The 23,926-nt window shown below is 40.0% G+C and overlaps 1 protein-coding gene across 1 annotated transcript in view; it reads left to right on the plus strand.

Moving 5' to 3' along the window:
- The window catches only part of sema3c (sema domain, immunoglobulin domain (Ig), short basic domain, secreted, (semaphorin) 3C), a 50,837-nt gene extending 27,467 nt beyond the window's left edge, over positions 1-23,370 (plus strand). Inside the window, exons 5-18 of the mRNA XM_042511205.1 lie at positions 1,591-1,710; positions 4,834-4,924; positions 7,815-7,934; positions 8,032-8,174; positions 8,259-8,373; positions 8,988-9,057; positions 11,325-11,469; positions 12,067-12,289; positions 15,149-15,237; positions 16,390-16,431; positions 16,676-16,833; positions 18,267-18,334; positions 19,965-20,095; positions 22,017-23,370. Of these exons, the coding sequence (XP_042367139.1) occupies positions 1,591-1,710; positions 4,834-4,924; positions 7,815-7,934; positions 8,032-8,174; positions 8,259-8,373; positions 8,988-9,057; positions 11,325-11,469; positions 12,067-12,289; positions 15,149-15,237; positions 16,390-16,431; positions 16,676-16,833; positions 18,267-18,334; positions 19,965-20,095; positions 22,017-22,442 (1,941 nt within the window). The 3' untranslated portion in view covers positions 22,443-23,370. The remainder of the gene's footprint in view (positions 1-1,590; positions 1,711-4,833; positions 4,925-7,814; positions 7,935-8,031; positions 8,175-8,258; positions 8,374-8,987; positions 9,058-11,324; positions 11,470-12,066; positions 12,290-15,148; positions 15,238-16,389; positions 16,432-16,675; positions 16,834-18,266; positions 18,335-19,964; positions 20,096-22,016) is intronic.
- The last annotated feature ends 556 nt before the right edge of the window (positions 23,371-23,926 follow it).

The following is a 23,926-nucleotide window of genomic DNA, read 5'->3' on the forward strand; positions in this document are numbered from 1 at the left end:
AACTCATAAAAAGTGCGATAAGTTTGAATTTCTCCCTTTATATGGAACAGGATACTTCAGGAGAGATAAACAAGTTCTGGATGTGGTATTCACCTTGGCTGTACACCAGGAAGTACACCGTATCCTCTTGTTATGTCTGTTTCAGTGCATTGTGTCATAGCTGAGATTAAGAGAATATGAAAGTGATTATTTTTTACAGCACTGTAATGGATTGGAGGAGTGTTGCCAACTATTAAGTATATAGTTATTGCATTAAAGGTTCATGGAAGGTTTAAAAACAATAAAGCTGCAGTATATGATGATGAGCATTGGCTCTTCAGCATTAAGCATTATTCCATCATTTTTACTTGCAGCCAAACTACTGTTAAGCCATTTGAACTACTGTAACACGACCATATGTGAAGAACAGGCATAAAGTAACCACACTGATTAACTTACCTACACTATACACATGGACTATATAAGAATAATGGAGGTAGCTACTGTGAAGTCACCCATTGGTTTGTGGACTCTCGTTTCTAAGCCTGAAGTTTGGCATTTTGGCCGTTGCTGTCTTTGATTTTTGAAGCCAGAAGTGACCAAATTTGGACAGAAGAGTGGCGCTGTGGGGGTGCTTAGGTGTCACATCCCTGTCAATATTTAAAACGTGCATTTGGCACCCCCTTAGATGTTTAAATTATGCATGGAGTTTTTTGTACCTGGCTATAACATGTTTATTTCTGCTGCAAAGTTTGACATTTTAACATGGGGGTCTATGTCTATTTTCAGCCCCCTCCTCAGGGTGTGAGTTGGCTTTGTTCTTCTGAGTTAGCTGCTAATGAGAGTCTTTATCTCTTTGCAGGGGATTATTCTTTGTTTCAGCTCCTTCAGCTGACATGCCTCCAGCACCTCAAAGCAAAGAATACTGCTAATTTTTTCAAGATTTTGAAACCTAATTTTATATATTTGCAGTTCCCTTTAATAATTAAAATTTTGCTTGATGGGTTCACATTTTTCTGTGGTGTGACAAACTCATTACACATTCATTTTTGCTTTACTCGGGGAAAAAAATCACCTCCCCCTCAGATGTCATGAATATCTAAATTAGTTATAGAGACCAAAACCATTTATTGTATCAGGCTGTAAACATGTTTATTTCTGCTGTAAAGTTTGGCATTGTAACATGAGAGTCTGATAGGATTGACTCGCCTTTTGAGCCAGCATCAAGTGGCCATTAAAGGAACTGTGGTTTTTGTCACTTCTGTATTTGCTTCCTTTTTCAGCTCCAAACGTTTCAGCTTGGCTATACAACATTTAGCCATCATAAGCTTCTGGTCATACAAGACCAACTTAGGCTGTAGCAGCACAACTCCTGAGTGTATTGAAATTGGCAGTGTTGCATTTTATTGCCCATAAATTCAAATTTCCATTTCTAAGAGGAACATCATCTTGTTTATTATCTTACTTTAAAGTGAGAACGCTGACTTCTAAAAGTTAAATATAACTGTATGTTTAACATTTCATTGGAATCAATCTAAGTGACATTTTTATTGTTGTGTCTCACCAACTAAACTCTCACTGTTTCTCTTTTTGTTTATCTGTACGTTCCAGCACGGCTGTGGGAACTTCATCCGCGTGGTGCAGCCTTACAACAGAACTCATCTGTTCATGTGTGGCAGCGGAGCGTACAGTCCCGTCTGCGTGTACGTCAACAGGGGCCGCAGACCAGAGGTGGGAACACGATGACTGACTTAGTTCACTAAATATACAAAATCTTGTTGGTATAAACTATGTTTTGGGGACACTGACTTGGTGGTCAGCACAGCTTTTACTGTAACTGCTGAGACCATAACTTTGTGATTGTTCGATAATTCACTCTGGTTGTCTGATAAAAAAAATACTTTAGGGTTTATTGCAGGCTGTTAAATGATGCTGCACCACTGACTTGATCTTTAAAGTGAGAAAATGAGAACATATGGTACCTTTCATCTTAAATCATACTTAAAATTGGAAAAATGTGAAGGAGGTTTTGTGATGGGGCGTTTTTTAAAGCTAAAAATAATGAGTAAAAGAAGAATATGCAGTGTTTCCCCTGTGATTATTTAAAAAGGAATGAATCCAATTAGAGTAACTTAATTGAGTTAGTGTAATTCATGTGCTTGTTCCTCAGTTGGGACAATAATTCAGAACATTTCTTCTTTGTTATTCCCTAAAAATAGTCTTGACTGTTACGTCACCCTTAAGCACAATAAAACCAGAGCAGTGGTAATACTGCCACCAAGAGCAAGTAAACAGAAATCATTTTCTGTAAGGGAGAGATTAAGTGATCATAAAAATGTCTTTAGGGGTATTTTTTTATATAAACCAGTTTTTATTTAATTATGTCGAGGCTCAAAACAAAATATAACGTGAATAATAATACAATAGTGTGAAATAGAGTTTCTTTACAACCCGGAAGGAGCACAACATTACAATAATTCAGAGTCTCCAAGTACTGGAAAGTGGATGGCAACCAGCACTTATGAAATTGCTTTAATCTGATCTCAGTTTATCTTTGTCTGAAATGAAATTCATGCAGACATCAGATAGCGACTGTTTCTAACAATAGCACATTCTTTTAGTGGTCTACTAGGAATTTAGACATGTCACCACATGATAAAAAAGACTCCAGAACTTTATTTGAGCAAAGTTTTCATGTCCTCAGTTTGATGCCACATGAGAGGAGATGCTGGGGATAAGAGGGAGAAAATGGAGCTCTAGTGTCTGGAATGGAGGGCTGATTTCTGGGCGCTGTGCTCTCATCTCCGGGGCCACACAGCTCTGGAAGTGAGAACGGGAAAGCCCTCCAGGAGAAAAGTGCTCACTGAGTGAACATTTAGCCACAGACAGCCGACCGCTGCCCACGCTGCCAAACACTAATAAGCGGAGCGAGTGAGCTCCCAACCAGACTCTTTCCGCACCGCGGTGCCTTTTGTCATACTGGGGTTTTTTGTTTGAAAGGCAGACTGCTCTGTTTGTAGCGCAAACATGTCAGTGTCTCAACGAAAGGGATCTGTTATTTGTAACAAGCTGCTTGAGTAGGAGGTTGACGGCGAGCTCACAGTGTGGACCTTTGCCCCGAAAATTTGCCCCAGACTATTTTGTTATTGTGCAACTGAATGGGAGGCTGCAACATGTGTTTTAGTGCCTAACTTTTCAAAGGTTCTACACAAATGCATAGTGAATTATACACCGCAATAAATTTGTGTCCTACTGAGTTGATTAGTCTTTTATTTAGTCTTTAAACCTTTTATAAGGTGTTATACTGCTTTCAAAGAGTTTACACACAAACATCCATCAGTACAATTGTCACTTCTTCAAGGAATAATCCAAGTTAACAAACATAAAACACATTTTTACTGAAAGTGGGTGTTTAAAGGAATACTACAACCCCCAAGTGATCATTTTTGTATCAGCTACTCAAACCATGTGACTTGTGAGGTTTTTTTCCTGCATGCCTCAGAGGAAAGAAAATCCAAAAAATGAGAAAATTTGATGAATTGGAGTAAAAGTCGACCAAATTAATCATATCGAAACATATATTTACAAACTCTCTACAACTCATGCATTATAACCCACGTCTCATTTATTCAGTCTTATGCTGACTAACTCCCAGAAAGACAGCAATTTTTTCCAGGAATTAAATTAAAAGTAAAACTTATCCAAACTCTCTTCAAAGCCACACTTCATTTACAGAAACAGTATTTTTACCTCACTGAACATTGGAGCTGCTGTCTATCGCTGCCTCAGTCGCTAGTTCATTTGTGTTATTGTGTAAATTTGCTGAATCCAAACTAACCCTTTAAAACACCAAAGTCACACAATAACACAAACATACTAACTGACTTAGGCAGTGGTAGACCTGAAGCTCCTGTGTTCAACAAGGTAAAATCACTGTCAGTGGAGTCTGGCTGTGAACAGAATATAAATACATTTCACTTTCAGTTCACTTTCAGTGCAGTCCCCCTTCAGAAAGGATCAGTTTGGAAATTACTGAGTATACGGCTGGATGAATGACACTTTGATAATAATGCATGAGTGGTTTGAGTGTTTGTAAACTAATGATTTGATATAGTTTTGCTGTTGTTAAGCGTGGCACCCTATGACTTCAATTCTTCAGGAATTTTTCTCAGCTTTTGGATTCTTTCACTGTGGAAGCATGCAAGAAAAGCAAAGTTTTCTTCACAAACTCATAGTAACATGGGTTGAGCAATTGATATACAAATGGTCATTTATTGGGTGAAGTATTGCTTTAACGGTTCATTGCAACATCAAATGCTTTGTTAAAACGGATGCTTTTTGAAGTGTGGAGGTGAATAACAGAGTCTACCAGATGGAATCAGTCCACCTCTTGGCAAACAGACACATTTTCCTGGAAAAATGCTTCTCGGCTGATGTCAAGTGCATCCCCATTCAAGAAAGCACCACCACCACTATGGGCCAGACCTAAATAAAATCGGACAGGAGGCTCAATAATTTACCCAAGTTGTCTGGACCGTCCAGTCCACACAAGGAGGGGGGTTTAAACTTGGCAGCCACTCCACCTGAGATGGAGGGATGGCTAGCCAACACATTAGCAGGGAAATTCCTCCTCTGTTCCCCAATGGAATGTCCTTTTTACTGTCCAACATGGGCCAGTTAAGGTAGACCAGGCTAGGACAGACCGAAATGGAAGGAAACTTGAGCAGGGCTACTTTTTGGGACATTTGGTTCACTCATACACGCAGTTTTATTGTAGTAGAGCCCACCGGATGGAATAACTTGTCATATAAAACTGTCTCCACAATCTCTGACTTCCTTTTTTCTCCATTACAGGAACAAGTATTTCACATTGACTCAAGGACTGAATCTGGAAAAGGGAGATGCTCTTTCAACCCTCAAGTGAATACAGTCTCCGTAATGCTCAGTAAGTGCCCTCTACCGCCACCTTCAGGAACTCTGCATTTTCAAAACCCCTGAAAATTTACAACCAAAAAGAAGAAATTTGTATTTTATTTAGTTTTAGGTGCAACCAGCAGCTCTATATCTTGCCGGGTTGTTTGGTTGGTTGATTGGTTGACTGATTGGTCAGTTGGCTGGCTAGTTTGCTCAATGGTTGGTTGGTTGGCTAGTTGTTTGGTTGGATGGTTGGCTAGCTGGCTGGTTGTTTGGCTTGCTGGTTGGTTATTTGGTTGGTTGATGGCTGGTTGATTGGTCAGCTGGGTGGCTGGTAGTTTCGATTTGCTGGTCAGTTTGTTGTTTGGTTGGCTTGCTGGTTGGTTTTTTGGTTGATTGACTGGCTGGGTGGTTATTTGGTTGATTGATTGGTCAGTTGGGTGGCTGGTTGGTTGTTTAAGCCACAAAATTTTTCCCACTCTTTGGTGGCCACAGTTTTTGCCCCAGGAGGGACAGCTGAAATTTGGCATGGTTGTCTTGTGCGTCAAGGTATGTGTTTGGGTTCATGTCAGTGGACTAAAAGGGGGCGTGGCAATAAGGGGGAGGATGTTTTTGATTGACAGTGTCAGTACTGTAACATGATTAGTGCACTTTCTGTGTGCCTCACGCAGGACCTCGTCTCCAAGCAACACCAGCAGGCAAATGTCAGTCTGTATCATTAAAGCTTAAATGTCTTTGCACAAAAGTGAGAAGAATTCAGATTTCAGCGTGACTTAAATACACATCTAAACACCAGCGGTTTAAGGTCAGGCCGTACCCTCTCTTTCCTTTGATCTCTGATTGGTCGAGGAGTGTTGGGTTGCTGTTGACACGGCTAAAGGCGACACATTGCACCCTCAGCTCCGCTTTCTGACACTTGAGCATGGCCATGTCAGCAGCAGCTTTGCCAGCTAGTGAGCGCCTTCAGGAGGGAGCCAGAGGAGAGGGTTGAATAACCTAAAGGGGCAGGAAGGAAGAAGCTCTGCCAAATAGAGTCGAGGTTGAAGGCAAAGCCGTGGAAGCAGCGATGCGGCTCTCCGGGCCTCAGAGAATCAGAGCCAGTGTCTGGGCTCGATAAAATCTGCGCTTCATCTCTCCATCCTCGTGTTTTGGACCCTTGTGTGGCTGTCTGAGTGCTGTCAACGCTCGCTTCTTAGCAGGGCAGCTTGGATGTGGGCCACATACCCCTAATCCTCCCCGAACTCGCCCCACATCCTCCAAAACACATGGTCTGGAACTGATGGATGATGAAGTGAGAGTGGAGGAATGACAAAGAGCATGAAGCGGCTGTGGAGAACACAGAGTCTGTTATTAGCAGCAGAACACACACAGACTGTAAACCCATTCATAGAACAATCTTAAAGGGACAGTTCACCCAAAATCAATAAAACCCATATGTCCTCTTACCTTTAGTGGTTTTTATTAATCTAGATCGTTTTAGTGTGAGTTGCTGAGTGTTGGAGACACTCCTCTTCGCGAATGTTGTTGAAAGTTTCAATTTGGATTAAACATTTACTAAGGCATTTAAACTAAGTTTTGTGTTGGATTTTGTTATATTCCAAATTCTAAATGTTGACAGAAAGATTTTCATTTTTATTGTAAATGCATATAGGTTCCAAATATTGATTAGCAGTCTCATTAACTACTAATAAGCGTTATCAAACCAGTATTGTTCGATCCCTTGTAAATACACAATTCCCTCTGCGCTGTGATACTGTTGGCAGGTGTAATCAGGGTTTCTCATCTCACCTCCAGCTCTTGATAAAATTCTGACATGTTTCTTCATGGGAAACACTTTAATCAAGCACTGCACGTTATGTTTTTCTTTCATTTGTGACTGCATTTGTGGCATTAGCCCGATGTGTTGCCACTGTATCATAATCAACACAGTGCACTGAGAAAGGTGCTGGCAAAACCGCAGCAGAGGAAGAAAATAGTTGCTGTTTTTGGCTGGACAGGTACCAGCAACTGGAAAGAAAGCCAATGCTGTTATCATTAGTTTTCTTTTCATCTTCTTCTATGTTCTAATATAGTTTATATCACCAGCTGGCACTTACAAACACAATTGCAAACAGCATTATGTGTTTGTGAAGTCAGCACTTTGCAGTTTGGTAAAGTTGGAAAGATATTCACAGATTTGAACTTCTCACATCAGTAACTTATAAGCAATTTGTTTAAACACAAGCAGCACCTCTTTCTAACTGTAGTAAAATAGAAAACAAGCTACAACTGAATGTTCATCAACTCAAACCGTTCTTCAAGCTAGATAAATAATGTTTGTTTACATGTGAAGCCTCCTGTGAGATGAACGCTTGGACCGTCTGCAATGTACAAAACCTAAAAAAAAATACTACAAAAATATAAAGTAGCTTCCCTCCTGTACAGTGTAGTATCCCCAAAATCACTTTACACATTAGTTTTCTTTTTCTGTTATACTAGAACACTTAATTTTGGAAAAAATGTGCTTTTGGATAATTTTGGGGGATTTTTATTGGAAGAAAAAGCCAGTAACTTTACTCTTACACGATGTAGTGTCACCAAAATCGCTTGAAACACGCATAATTATTAGGACTCTTCCGCGCATAAAAAAGTGTTTGCTTTAGCCGATTGTAGCCCCGGTACACATGCATATGTGTGTATATCATCATGTTGGGACTACCTCCACCTCATTTTGGGCTTAAAAAACTCCTTTTATGTTAAAAGAAAATAGTTCCTTTGGGTTGAACTGTATCTTTAACAGTATTAATCAGTCAAGGGGTAAAATATTGGGGTATTTTATCCATATTAATCTAATGTCTGAGGCTGGTTCCTAGAGGCAGCGTAAATTTTTGTTTTCCTGATTCTGTAAGTGAGCATGTTGTTGATTTGTTTGTCTCCTTTAGACCAGGAGCTGTTCTCAGGCATGTACATTGACTTCATGGGGACAGATGCTGCCATCTTCAGGAGCCTGACTAAGAGAAATGCAGTGCGGACAGACCAGCACAACTCTAAGTGGCTTAGTGGTGAGCACATAAGCATTTTTTAAAGATTTGAAACAACATATATCAACTTGTTTGCAATAATAACACTTTTATTTATTGATTGTATTCTTTTTTTTAGAGCCAATCTTCATCGACGCCCACCTGATACCAGATGGGACAGACCCCAATGACGCCAAACTCTATTTCTTTTTCCGTGAGAGGCTGACAGACAACAGTGGAAACACTAAAAATATCCACACTATGGTGGCCAGAGTGTGCCCAGTAAGTGCTTTTGCATGTGCCTAAATTAATCAATAGTGAATGTTTTGTGGTTTCGAGTTGCTATGTGCAGCTTTTGTTCTGCAGAGTGACATCGGAGGACAGCGGAGCCTGGTGAACAAATGGACCACATTCCTCAAGGCCAGGATGGTGTGTTCAGTTCTGGAGGAGGATGGCACGGAAACTCACTTTGACGAACTGGGTGAGGAAAATGAAGGAGCAAAAGCACTATTGTGGTATTTTAAGGGACTGTTCTTAATTTATCAGAGGAGTAGTGTGGCTGGGATGTCCTTTACATGTTGTATTTTTCCTTTATTTTTTGAGCGACCTCCAAGCTCTGTTTTACTTTTGTGGTCCAAGAAACAAGTTTAAAACAAACCTTGAATTTTGGAAAATAGGAGGCCATCCTAATTCCCGAAAGCTCCTTATTTTTGTTTCCAAGGTTTCCAGCGATTGCTTTCTCCATAAACAATCCACGGAACTTCCTCTGTTTGGTCTGGATTAGGGCTGTGGCCCTTTATCAACTTTCATAACAATTCCTCTGTTGTTTTTAGTTACCTTGTATTCAGTTCTGAGCAGAATATTCCAGTCCTTTCTTAGCCTCAGCTTTTAAACCTACAAACACCGGCTCACAGATTTTTTAAACCTGCTTTTTCATTTAGTTCATCAGAACAGTCAATCTGTCAACATGTGCAGTTATTAATTCATCACTTTTTGGCAATCTCACCTGCAGGAGGAGGTGATGTGGGAAGAAGGGAGTTTGTTGAAGGTATTTCACATTTGAATGTGTGTGCACATGTGTGTTTTCCTTCACAGAAAATGTGTTTTTGCTGGAAACCGACCAGCCCAAGGGCCTGTTGGTGTTTGGAGTCTTCACATCCACAAGGTAAGGCGGGCAGCGGTGAAGCCAACTGTAACATTCCTGCAGGCCTCAGTGGTTATGTTAATCACTGGCTGCATATCCGCGGGGAGGGGGATGTGCTCGTCAAAGGGCCTGTTACATAGAGACGTCATGTGTCGTGTTGCAGAACAGCTTAGTCAGATGATGAACTATCAGTTACAGCGTCCTGGTGGCTTCACCATATGGCCTTCGTTTTGATGTTCTTTCCTTATGATCACAAGCAGCGGTGCATATTTTGATGACCCAGTGCAAGACATGTATTTCTCTTACACATTGATACAGAACATGTATTAAATGTGTTGTTGGATGCAGTAATAGTACACAGCAGGTGCAGAAAGAATTTTATTATTGCATTTTTTCAGATAGGTGAAACTCAAGTCATGTTTGTCAGGTTTCAGAGAAAACGGGAAAGAATATGTATTCTCCTTTCTCTTTTCATTCTATATTAAAATTCTAAATTTCAGTGAATACAGAAGGATACACAGAAAGATAAACATTAAATTGATTTCATTTAGTATTTTATGTACACTGCATACGAAATATACAGTACAGTATACTTTTTTTAAAAAATACATTTTTATGGATTTTTTAACTCAATACAAATGCTCGCCACATTCTTAAAGACATCTCAGTTTAAAAACAAATAGATATAAAAATATAATTAAATATAATAATGATAATAGATAAATACATAAAAAATAGCAATAATTCCAATAATTATAAAAAGAAAAGGATGGAAAGAAATTACTGGAAAAGGGCAGATAGATTAAGAAAGGGGACCAAGTTCCCTTAAATAGACCATCATCTCCCTTCATGCATGATGTTATTACCAAGGGATTTTTGTGCCTTAATCTAACCACACCGCATCATTGCTGGGAAATGTAAACTTCCAACATATCCGTAACAAAATCACGTACAAATGTGACGTACCCATGGTTTGTAGAAACCTGATAATAGATAAATACATAAAAAATAGCAATAATTCCAATAATTATAAAAAGAAAAGGATGGAAAGAAATTACTGGAAAAGGGCAGATAGATTAAGAAAGGGACCAAGTTCCCTTAAATAGACCATCATCTCCCTTCATGCATGATGTTATTACCAAGGGATTTTTGTGCCTTAATCTAACCACACCGCATCATTGCTGGGAAATGTAAACTTCCAACATATCCGTAACAAAATCACGTACAAATGTGACGTACCCATGGTTTGTAGAAACCTGCAATTCCAACATTTGTTTTTTACAATTGGTTTGTTTGTTTTTTATGTTTGTGTAGTTTCCTCTGTTCTGTTGAACTTAATTAATATAATGAAAAAAATCTTTAGGCCTCATATTTATGTTATGTTATTGGCATTTGGGTTTTTTTGTTTATTTACTGGGTTTTCTCAGTTTTAAGTGTCCAGTTCCAGATGCATAACACTAATTTTCCCTGCTTACTCTCCAAAACATCTACTATTTATAGATACATGGTTTTCTTTGCACAGCGAAGATATAATATAATATACTTAAGTGAACCCAAAACATCCAAATGTGAGCACATCTTAGAATTTCTATTGTTAATAAAATGACAAACATGATTTAATTTCAAGATCTTTGACACAGACATGAAGGAAAGAACATTTTCCACATGCCGACGAAATATTTGTGGTAATTGAAAAAAAACCCACACTGAATAAACTCATTTAACTTCTCTCATTCAGCTGAAAGTCACAGTCTTCAGGGTTTCATCGTAAATTTGGCGGTTTAAAGGAATGGTCACTTGATCCGCGTGTTCTGATCTCTAATTGAGTTCGTCTGGTTAACCAGGGGCGACACTGCCACAGGCCCTCGGTCCACTTGTTACCTCAGGATCATAGAAAGGTTACAGTCGAGTATCCTGGCTCAAAGAACACAGCCAATCTAAACAGTGAGATCCTTGAGGTCTTTTACCTCAATGTTATTTTTTTCTCAGCACTGTGATTCTTCCTCTGTCTCCACTTTGCTCAAAATGCTGCTCCCCTTCTCAACAAAGACTCTTTTATGTGTTAAGCAGTGTGGTTTTAAAAGACTTAACAGCGGCATCAGATCAATGAGGGGAAAAAGGTGAGCTGCCCCCACCGGAGAGCAGCGTAGGTTCCACTCAGACTGCATAACATCCTCAGAAACAGAGATCTCAATAAACAATATTTTAGCTGGGTGGGTCTCCAGGTTGTGAGTGTAGTAGGTTCCCACTGTTTTGTTTCATTGAAAGTATGCATCTCATTTCCTCAGCTCCGTGTTTAAAGGCTCGGCAGTGTGTGTGTACAACATGGCCGACATCCTCACCGTCTTCAACGGCCCCTTCGCTCACAGAGACGGGCCCAACTTTCAGTGGGTGGCCTTCCAAGGACGCATCCCTTACCCAAGGCCAGGGACTGTGAGTTACATAAAATATAAATCTGATCTTCTTAAATCTCTTAAACATTTCAAACCAGAAAAAATGTTGACATGTACATTTTGATATGTTACATTTGCACATCATTACGTAGCACATAGGTGGAAACTTAACACGTAAACAACATGAAGGACTTTTTTTTTGTTATAAAGCAATTTGTTGATTTGTTTGATGTTATAACATTACCAACAGAAAATTAAAATACTTTTTTCCATATGCAAACATCCATTGAGATATATATTTTTTACTTAGTAGTGTGTTATATTTATCACTGTGTTTATACTGCTCCTGTGCAATGCCAAAGAAAAAAAATCAAAATTGCAATGTCTGAGGCACTTCACAAATTGATGTATGAAACAAATAAATACATGAAATTAACAAAGACCCCAATTTGTACCTTTGGTGGTCTCCATATTTGACCCTCGTGCATTCACATCAATTAGCAGCAAGCTGTACATTTTGATTTCTTTTATCTTAATAACTAACATGTATAAATTATCACATGTAAAGAAATAGCTGTACTGTATTTTGTCACTGATGACAGTGACACAATACTCTAACTTTCTTTTGTTTCTACAGTGTCCTGGTGGAGCCTTTACACCTGACATCCATACAACAAAAGAGTTCCCAGACGACGTTGTGACCTTCGTACGGAACCACCCGGTCATGTTCAACCCCATCTACCCGGTGGGGAGGAGACCTCTGGTGGTTCGGACAAACGCTGACTACAAATACACATCAGTGGCAGTGGACCAGGTCATGGCTGCTGACGGCAACTACCAAGTGCTCTTCTTGGGTACAGGTAAGGATGTAGACTTTGAGGTTTCGTTATATAATACTCTGAGCTTTAAGTAAAGATGATTTGTTATGGCTGTTGCAACTGCTGTATCAGGTTTTATACTGTATGTTGAGGTCATGCTAAAATGTTAGGACAGGACATTTTGTGTATATCAACCAAAAAGTAAAATATGTTTAAATTTTGCAGGTAAGGTGGTGGAAAAAAAATGTCATTTTCTAAAAATGAGTGTCAAATTGCTAAAAGGGAGATCAGTCCTTTAGTTTTCCTTAAATTTGGCACAAACGTCCACTTGAACTCAGTAATGAACTCAGATTTTGGTGGTCAAAAGGTCATTATGACTTAACATCCATCCCATTCTGATAGACCATTATATCTCAAGAACACCTCGAGGGATTTTCTTAAAACATTTTCACAGACATCCAGCTGGACTTTAAATGTCAAGGTCACTGTGACTTCACAAAACACATTTTTGGCCATAACTAAAGCATCCATATGCTAATTATGACAAAATTTAACAAAAAAGTCTAATAGAATAAAATGATGAAGTGCTGACATTTTCAACTTCACTGTGATATCATAATGTGCAAAAACACTTTTCTGGCCATTACTCATAAGCATAACTCAGGAACAGAAGGGGAGACATTTGGTCAGATACTGAGTTGATGACACTAATCTTGGGTGAAACTGTACTGATTGTTTGGATCTTCTGTGCTGCCGGGTTGAAGATGTGTGTGAAGTTTCCACATTTCTCCAAAAATACTCTTAATATCTTTAATTAAACATCCTCCAAAGTCTTCACTACATGTATTATGTAAGTCTGGAGAGACATGGATGTAAAATGCTGCTTGACTGGTGGGAAGAGGCATACAGCTGCTAGTTGGTCATTTTGTTTTTTACATAAACAAACACTTTTGATTAGGATGCCCTAAAATAGCTTTAAAGACATGTTACTAAATTATGTACATAGCAGGACATTTATCTTGTATGCAGTTTTCTACTGTACTTTCTTGCTTTTCATTGGATTTTTTATACATGTTCATCTGTTGTGAGATAATACTGGCTCAAAGTCTTTATTAGTTGACCTCCAATGTGCATGCTACAAAGTAGTCAACTTGATCCTCTAAGCAGGCAGTTGGCATCAAACAAATCTGTTTGCATCCATTTTTCTCCTCAATGGGTTGCCCAGTCAATGTGAAATTGCACATGGGCGTTGAGATTTACCATAGGTAGAGACTGATGAAGCCCTTTGTCTCATTCACCCTCTATCTGCGTCTGTTATCTATAAAAATACTTCATAAATAACATTGACTTGCCTGTTTCTCTGCCTGTGGTTGAAAGTGGAATTGCAGCTTGAATGACAGAAATAAAGCGCTATTTTTTTCATTCTGTCACAGCAGTTAAAAACCTTAATTGTTACAAAGCAGATTTTTAAGCCTGTTTATTTGTATTTTTGGCAAAGTCTGCACCAACATGTATAACATATAGATCTGTGGTCTGCACAAAATTATGGCGCTCACATCCCCTGAAGTATGCATGTAGTTGCGGTGCACATATCCTCATGTATGGACTAGTATACAGTAAAATGACAGAAAGTAGCAATAGCATAATCCTTCTTTCTCATACTAGTCGTCACTAAGGTGTTTTATAAGTAAAAGATTGTTGAGTAATGTCCTGTTGCTTCAGCTGGTAATCAGATAAACAGATAACAGGGGGGATAGTACACTGTGGGTGTGGTGGCACATTTGAAAACACAGACAGGGCAGCATGACACAGCATGCTGATCAATTTGTGTCACAGCCAGGTCATAAACAAGGTGATAAGACAAGGTCCTTAGGAGAGAATCTCATTTTATTCTATCATGTGAGAGACCCTGCAAGTCTCACAATTCCCACACACATATACATTTCTAGAACAGCAGCCCATATGAGATCAAGAGGACAAGAAAAAGAGACAATTTCATGAATATAACTTGGGGGAGAAGTGCGTAAATGATGATAAAATGTTTAATTTCGTTTTTGATCCCTTCCAAGCTCACCCCTCCCCTGTAGACCCACCCCCTCCACCCGAACCGATTAGCAAGACATGCAGGGTAAAAAAACAAATTTACTTTTTTTAGAAATTACCTGAAACTGTAAAAAAGTGTATTATCTCACCTCGCAGGCAGGAAGTTTTAGACTCATTATGAGATTAAACGTTCCACAGAGCACAAGTGTAGAATATATATCATATCTCTGCTCACAACCAGGTGGTTAAACAGAATAATATGTGCGTGTACGTGCATAATTGTTCATGCTTGTGCGTGTCAACTAGTGCACGAGCATGTGTTTGCATTCAGAAAGCAGCACTGGGACTCTCTCGCTCTCTCTCGCAGCTGCTTGTGTTTATCAGGCAGCCTCTCCATTCTGTTCCTCCTGCCTGCATTTCTTGAAGAAAAGCCAGCACTGTCTAACCATATCTGAGCCCCAGAAATGCTGCTCTGTCTCAAGGATGAGGGAGACGCTCTTATCGGGCGTTTTCAGGAGCTGTTACTGTCCTGCTCCCTCGCTCTGCTGCTCCAACTCTCTGACAAAACAGCTGTATTGATGATGCTTGAGTTGAATGTTGCCCTTTTCATGGCCCTTGTCCTTGTCTGTGCAGGCTTAAGAGCTTTTATTCCCACTCCCGCCACAGTTGATTTTGCTATAAAAACTGGCTATCGTGCCTAATTCAAAAGCAAACATGGGCAAAGGAAAACACACCAGGGTTTTATTTTTTTCACCAGCAGTTGTATTCAAGTTTCACTGTCTGGCCGTTCATTGTCAAGTGTCTGTTTCACACGGTTGTTTAATGAGCTCATGCCATGTCTGCCCTCTGCACCCCCAGACAAAGGTACAGTACAGAAGGTGATTGTGCTGCCGAGCAATCAATCCCTGCATGAAGATCTGATCCTGGAGGAGCTGGAAGTGTTTAAGGTCAGCTGTCTTTTTTTCTCTCTCTCTCTAACTTTTATCCCTTTTCTTTCCCAAAAATCAAAGGTGGTGGGGGCGGGGGGTACTTGGCCACAACACAAAGGCCAGGGGCAGACAGGCAGACGGACAGACAGAGGCAGGGTGGCACTCAGGAGATGGATGTTCTGCAGTGCAGCGCAGAGTGATGGGAAACATGCTAACATACCGCCAGAGTCTGGTTGTTGCCCCCGGTGAACCTTCACACGTGTTGTTTTATCTGAGCTCACATCGCTAAACGTGTGATCAACCTGTGATCAGACGTAAAGGCCACGGCTCCTTTGATCTGCTGCTGCACCTGAACTATCACTGCCCTTTATTTAGAGGAGATTTATTCTCAGAAGATGGAATAAATTCCTTCTAGAAAACTACATCTGGCGAGAAGATAATTCTAAATGGGTACCGTCTCTGCCATGTTTTCTCTGCCTATTTCCCCAACATGTTCCCAACTGTTTCTTTAAAACTTTGGTCTTCAATAATCAATAATCTTCAATAATCTGTCTGAAAATACACATTAACCCTTTGAAACCTGGATGATCAGTTTTTCTTTTCTTTTTTTTCCTTTTTTGTTCACAATTATTTTCTTGGCTTTTGCTTTTATTGGAGGTAGGACAGCTGTAGCGTGACAGAGGAAGAGAGAGGGGACGACATGCAGGAAAGGGCGGAGGCCGGAATCAAACTCTCGGCGGCTGCAGCGAGGACGTAGCCTCTGTACACGGGGCGCCCCCATCAGTTTTTCTTGCGCTACATTCATGCGCCTCTCACAGGTCTTCAAACCTTTGAAACCTGAGAAAAACAGGTTTAATTCTTTCTTAAAAAAAACATGGGAAAATGCAATAAGCAAAATTCAAGAAATTGCTAAAAGTTGACAAGGAAATAACCTGAAAATTAATGTTTAAAAATGAAGCAGAGAGTGAGAATATTTCTTTATGATTTCAACATACCATGGGCCGAGTAACTGATATATAAATGGTCAGTTGGGTAGTCGAGTAATTCTTTTAAGAAACTGCTCTCATCCTTGTACCTCAACATGTTCCCACCTACGCCTCTAAGATTTTGGCATAAGTAACGGTCAACAATGTCTAAAAGCTCTGAACTTTGCTCTTGCATGTTTTTCAGAATCAAGCTCCTGTTACAAACCTGAGAATATCCTCAAAAAAAGTAAGTGTCCCTCCAACTCTGCTTACCTCACACATTAAGTGCAGTTTTATTGTTTTAATATGTTATTCATTGTCTGTGGCTACTATGTAATGCACGAAACAGTGCTCTCTTGTGCATAATAAGCCTCCCAGAGGCAAGGAAATAATAAGCCATAATTGTCTCGGCGCTCTGCCTCATTTTCCTGTCAGCCGGCCACTTATTAAGACAAACAGGGCGGCTGACATTTGAACTGTTTACTTTACAGCAACAGCTGTACGTCAGCTCCGAGTTCGGGGTCTCGCAGGTCTCCCTGCACCGTTGTCACGCTTATGGCTCGGCTTGCGCTGACTGCTGCCTCGCCAGAGACCCCTACTGCGCCTGGGACGGACTCAGCTGCTCCCGCTTCTATCCCACCGGCAAAAGGTACACAAAGGTTTAGTTTTAGGTTCATAACTGCGGTTTGGCAGCCGTATTGAGTAACTTTTAAATGTCATAAAAAGAAGTATTAAGTGTCCACCACGAAGAAAAAAAAACTTCAGTCCTAAAAGACATTTTTCAGTGCTGACAGGTGTTGATTAGAGAGCCCATTCATGGTGACAGCTATTAAAAACTTTCAAAAGTGTTAAATAAACAAAAGGATAGTGCAGATTTTTGAATATGAGGGGAGAATGGGCTTAATAATAAACTGTTCATCAGTCACGTTAACTTGCTAATTTACCATTAGCATAAATGAGATTACTATAAAGCTGCTGTAGCTGACTTGATGTGGCAAATTCCATAACAGGGAGGCGCTGGGCTGTTAACTGCGGACAAAAAAATCTAAGTAAAACTAACTTAAGCGTGTTGGATGTTGTAATGTCACAACATTACGGTACGCATTAGTGGCTGGTCTTGTCTTCTTCTTTTTCTACTACTAATGTTACTTCTCCTTGTGGTTTATGGCGGATGGAAACTGGCTTTTAACGTGCATTACCACTCTTAATCAAAGGTTGATGGGTGGTTTTATTATATCAAAAATGTCTGCAACAGTTATTATATCTCTATCATGGAACATTAGATCAAGATAATTATCGTAAATGTTTTATTGCCAAGCCCTAGTATATCTAGTAACTATAATTTGAAACAAATACACTTTTTTTCCTCAGTAAAATCACCAAATACAAAAAATGGTTCACGTTATGCCGTTATCCCCTATACAGTCATTTTTGTTGTGCCGCAAGAATCTAGTGAGCATTTGGGCTGTCATTAGACAACTAAAGTTGAGTTAATCAGTAATAGGCTACAAAAAAATATGAAATCAATCAATGTGCTTCACCCAGAATTCAGTTTGAGCAATAGATGATGTAAAAACAGGAAGTTTGCCAAGAACAGAAAGAGCTGCTCACAACTCGTGAGGTCAAAGAAATCCCGTGGCTGGAATCCCTCAGTGCACACTTCAATAGAAGTATGTCACTATTTCTGCCTTTGTTGTTTCCCTCCGTCCGTCTAGACATAACACAGACACGGAGGTTATGAGCGACACCTCGATACCTCTCAAGGACCGGCTTTGTGTCTCTTGAGATTCCAGTCAGACGCAGGTCAAGTTTAGTTTGGTCGCAGAACAAAAGCTCAGCCCCGGTGTTCCTGCGGAAAATGTGTTTGAAATGTGTCAGCTGTTTACATGCTCTTTTCCTCAAGCTGCTTTATATGAGCGTGCACCGCTGAGCGGAATAACAGTCAGATTTTCCTCGTATTGTTTTGGCACCGAAGACTCCTTCCACAGCTTTATTATGAGATGAATAAGGAGGAAGGCTGTGTATTTGTTCTGTATTTAGCTGTGGCGTATTTATTCCCTTTGCTATTTTTTCTTTTTCTAGGAGAAGCAGAAGGCAGGACATTATGCATGGAAATCCACTCACTCAGTGCAGAGGATTCAATCTAAAAGGTATTTAAATCTGCACAAATCATTACTTGGATTTTAACATTAAGCATCAGCTGACCGTGTGCTATGTGAAAGGTGTCACTTGTAGGAATAAATGCACAGACAAATTTTCACCCAACAACACGTATCTCTAGCTGCTCTACACAGCCTATTTTAGTTAATTGTTTAGATTTTACGGCCCACAAATTACACCGTCATCAACCTTATAACAGCAGGCTAAAAACAGCTCAGATTAAACCTCACTGTGTTCTACCTGCCCAACAACATACAGCCGACAAAATTAGCAAGTAACTCGAGAACAAAAGCGGCTAGAATTTACAAATACAGATATTTTTCTCAGGAGTTCAGGAAACCAAAATAGAGCAAAAACTCAACTAATATTCATCAGGCAGTCAGACACAACCCTAAATGAATGCTAATGTTGTCATCCAGTCAGACTGTATTTGTATATTTCATACAGACTGGAACACAAATGTCTGCAGGTCCTCAAAATTACTTTTTAATTCTATGAATTAATTAGATTTTATATATATTAGACCTTAAAAGTTATTAAATGGTCTTAAATTTTAGTTTGTGAGATCTTAATTGCCATAAACATTTGATCTAATTTCATAATATACATCTTTTAATGTATTTTTATCAAAATGAGTTGAGTTCTTGCAAATAAAAGTCAACATTTCTTTGCAAATCTGCAAAGCTACCTCTGAACCTAACATTACCTTTTTACTTTATACTTGCACTTATCTGTTGGCATAATGTGGTTTACCAACAGGTATCTCTGCATGGGGCTGCATGTACACCTCTATACTTATATGCAATGCTTGAATGAGATATATATGATCCAAAAATCTTCAATGTGTTTAAACATGATCTTAAAAAAAGGTCTTAAAAAGCATTAAATGTGTGTCTTATACCTGTAGACACCCTGATTTTAATTGTCCAAAAACAAAACCTCAAGTACACAGCTGTAAATTTTTTGCTGTGGCATGTTTATTTGAGACACATGTCAGAGATACTTCCACAACAGATTCACATTCACACAGACATTGACACATTTACTGTCATTGTATTGTGTCTGTGTGCCTATCCAGAGGTGTTTGTGAGTCCAGGTACTGCACATCAGCCCCCACCGAAAATCACCCAGTGGCTCTGGCAAGGTGCAGTTTAATGAGAAAAGAGGATTTGCTCCCCAGAGTGTCCCATTTCCTACAACAGTTTACATCTCTAAATTAAACCGAGCTCGGGGAACCAGCCATATGGCCATTACCACTAATTAGTCACAGCCCTGTCACACATCCAGCTGAGTGACGGACCATTTAGCTGCCACAAAAACGACACGGCAAATGAGACGAGATGGAGTTGCTCCGATGCATCGACGGTTGTTTCGTCAGTCTGTAGAAACTGAAGAAATCTTGGTGGAGTTCGGTTGGTGCTGCAGGTGTCGGACTAAGCTCTGTGTCAACATTTCCCTCTCACAGCGGGGACTTGAGACAGATTTGAAGCCATCTGCAGGGCTTGTGTCTGTCAGTGAGTGACGTCTGACGTGACTCCCTTGACTTTGTGTGTGTGTGTGTCTCTGTCTGTCTGTGTGTGTGTGTGTGTCTGTGTCTGTGTCTGTGTGTGTTTGTGGTAGCTTACAGAAACGCAGTGGAGATGACGCAATACGGCGTGAAAAACAACACCACCTTCCTGGAGTGTCTTCCAAAGTCTCCTCAGGCGTCCATTCGCTGGCTCATTCACAGGGACAACGACAGGAGAAAAGAGGTCAGTTTGACTTTTAGAGAGGTCAAAGGTCACAGCTTGCCCCTGCTCATAGCTGACAAGCTGCCTTGGTGCACAGGGTTTTTCGCAGATCCTGAAAAAGACTTAAAGGTCATACAATCCATTGATCTAACTATAAGGCGTCAATTGTTTTTAAATTGTCTTAAATGATTCTTTCAAAAGTCTGAAAAAATTGGGAATTATGGGAATTTATAAATCATTTCTTCTGAAATGAAAAATAAGTGGCGATTTTTTTTGTGAAATAATTTGCCTTAAATTTTAATTCTGAGCACAAACAAAAAATGTCTTAAAAACTCTTAAATCTAACTTGCCTTTAGCTGTGGAAACCCGGGTTGCATAGGACGCAACAAAAATCCCTTTGTCTGATTAAATGTCCTTTTTATGTTTTAGCCACATAGCTAAAACATTAAACGTGTCATAACTATCAAATGTGCTCACTCTTGATCACGCCTCATATCGCCTGAGGAGTGACGCCAAACATGGAGCGTCACATGGATCAAACATGATATAGACGCTGACTAATGATTGGATTCTCAGTGGGGAAACGCTCTGCAAATATTTAACAAGATTAGATAAAGATGGAACTGATTGCGCCTGCATAAAAAAATCTTTTTATGGACTGAGCTCTCACCTTGGCGGAGTAGACTCAGAGTAATGGTCGTTTTATAGCCGTTTCCCCATGAGAATAAAAGTTGGCCCTTAAATAAATCACTTTAGTTTCATGGTGTGTAATCATTGGAGTCTTTGCCAAACTGAGGCCTGGCTGTTTTTTAAAGGGGGAAATGAATAAATAGTTGTACTTATGAGTGTCACCATCAGTTTATTTTTAACGGAGGTCACACTAAATACTTGCAAATTTAGCCTGTTGAAGTTGTTTTATTTTGAAATATTTGCATTTTTAATACTGTTTGCATATTTCCTGGCTGTTTTTTAGTAAAGAGAATGAGAAATAAATAAATATCATCCTTATAACTTTGTTAGAATAATGATGTTTAAGGTGGCCTGAGACTTTTTCATAGTCTTTCTCTGCAAATTTTCCCTAGCAACCACACATACAATATTTTTCAGAAAATATCTTTTCTAGTGAAGCATATGTGATTGTAACCTGACATGCCAGATGGTTTGTTACAGAAAAATCCTTCACTGGAATCTGTTTAGAAACGAACAGGCGGAGACGAATATTATAAATGATGACACATGGCAGGAAGTGTGTGAAGAGGGACATAAATTCACAAATAGCCCACGACTGAAAGAGTTCAAACGGACATTAAAAATGAAGTATTTTAGAACACTTCTCATTGTATTAAAATGTGTTAACAGTTACAGAGATTTGTGTTGGAAGTATTGTAAACAGGTGAGGTCATACTGGGAAGGGATGTTTACAGAGATACTGGCTCGCTTGACAAGTGATTTACCTTTAGGATCGCTGACGGAGCTGTGGATAAAAGAAGGCTTACTTACCGCAAAATATGATAATTTTATCTTGGTTCAAACCACTGCCCCCCACCCTAAATCAATGGCAAGACAGGTTTATGACAGTCGGGGAGAAATTAACAACATCAACAACCCAAACTATGTTTCCCTGATGTTAGCATGTAGCAGTGCTGGCTGCATAATGTAAACACTTACTTCTTGAAATTAGAGAAAAACATTAAATTTATGCTCGCAGGGTTTGCATACACAGTTTTACCTCATTAATTTAAACTTTGGCCACATCAAATATGAACATATGACATTTTAACATTATATATATATGACAGAAAATAAATAAACGCATAATAAGTGCCCTTTAAATGACCCCTTTTATCATCAGTTACTGCACAGATAGATTTGGATCTTTTCCAATTCTCTGCTCAGATCATGCTGATGGGTTAATGACATAACCTGATTGTGCCAACTACAGGTGAAGCTGAGCGACCGTGTCCTCTCCACGGAGCACGGCCTCCTCATCCGCTCCGTCCAGCTGTCTGACCAGGGCCTTTACTACTGCCTGACCACCGAGAACAGCTTCAAGCGCACAGTCGCCAAGATCCGCCTGCGAGTGCTGAGCGAGGCCATGGTGAGCGTGCTGACAGACAAACAGCAGTCGCCGTGGGCCTGGGCCAGCTCGCTGCACCCGAAGACCCTGCTGTCAGCCTTCAGTCCGGCAGAGAGCCTGGCCGTGCAGCAGTACTGCAAAGAGAGGAAGGAGCTGCAGAACCTCCAGCAGAGGCAACAGCAGCAGCCGCCTCAGCCGCCCGGACCTCTCAGGGGGGACCTCGCCAAACTGAAGCCGCTGCTGGACCGGAGGAAGAGCCGCAACCGCCGCAACCACCTCCCGGAGGTGTGACACAGGGAGGTGCAAAAACTGACACAAACATCCTCCTCTGTTTCTAAACACTCATTTTCTGACTCTCATCTCAAACTGCAGAGCTGCTCTGTGGATGTACAATAAAACATGGAGGTGGATGCGGGGGGGGGGGGTTGTTTTTCGGCATTCTCTCTTTTTCTTGCATGTGGTTCTGTGACCAGATGGCTGTGAGTTACACTAGTACACACGCACAAGCACCCACCAGAAATTCATTTTCTGCCGCAGTCATAACCCAAACTGAAGTGGCCCTGTTATGAGTGGCACTAATAAACTGCAGCCTCAGTTGATATTGCTTATGATTATACACCTCAAACGCAGCCATGGTCAGGGATCTTATCAAATTTTAGATATTAGAGGGGAAATTGGACCGGCCGGATATTAGCACACAAGGGATTAGTTCACATAAAGAAGAAGTAATTTAAAATCATGATTGTAAATAGAGGAGATTAAAAAGGGACAGACAGGGAGATGCTGCATGCTTGAGAGTGAGCGTCCTCTCAAAGTGTAATATTAGCATTTTTTTAGATTCTACTCACAATTTTGTGTTTACTTTGAACTAACAAAATTGTCTCTGTTTGGTGAAATGGCTTTGTGGGCACATGTAGGGTAATAAAAAGTCAGTGTGTGAGAAAATAACTTTTTTTTTCTCATGGGTTGACTGCCTCGCATGCTGTCCACAATAGCACTGTTCATGCGAAGCACAGATGGCAAATAGTCCCAATAAAAAGTGTTATATTACAGTTCAAAGACCAAACTTACAAGTTAATTTCAGTATTTTTCAACTTGGACCCTATTTTTCCATGTTTTCTGTTTAAGTGACTAATGGGGAGATTGATTTTTGAAACTGGTCCAGCGATGAGCGAGAGGGCTGCAGTGGGCAGTGGCAAAAAGGTGTAACCTCTTGGGGTATTTGGCACCGTTAATTTACATCCACTAAAAGTGCTTGTTTTTGCCACTGACAAGCTCAGATTGTCATTATGAGTGTCTGACAGCATTATGGAAAGGATTCTTACAGACATAAACGTTAAGATCTTTCTGTTTCAACATAATCACTGTTGCCAAACTCACCAGACTTCATTTAAATAAACTGTGATTTTATTGTAATAAAAAATCCGCCAGTTGGCTATCAAAATACACTGGCATTATTCAAGCCAAAATTACTGTTAATTCAATGGAGTCTGGTGTGTTTGGCGATGGTGATTTCAGGGCTCTTTGTGGTTAAACGAAGAGGATCTTAATCTTTAACAAACTGGTCGATCTCTGTGGAGAAACATAGTCCAGGTTGAAAAATACTGAACACACCCTTTAACATCTGGTGCTGATTTTACCCAAACAGAAATTATAGTTAAAATACTGAGTAGAAAACAAAATTCTTACACAATCTCTCCTGTATTTACTCCTATTACTACGACGTACATGGAAGAGAATCTGCCTCACTTTGATTCAGCTGCTTATTGTATCAT

The sequence above is a fragment of the Plectropomus leopardus genome, chromosome 22, assembly GCF_008729295.1.
Source record: "Plectropomus leopardus isolate mb chromosome 22, YSFRI_Pleo_2.0, whole genome shotgun sequence".
Lineage (NCBI taxonomy): Eukaryota > Metazoa > Chordata > Actinopteri > Perciformes > Serranidae > Plectropomus > Plectropomus leopardus.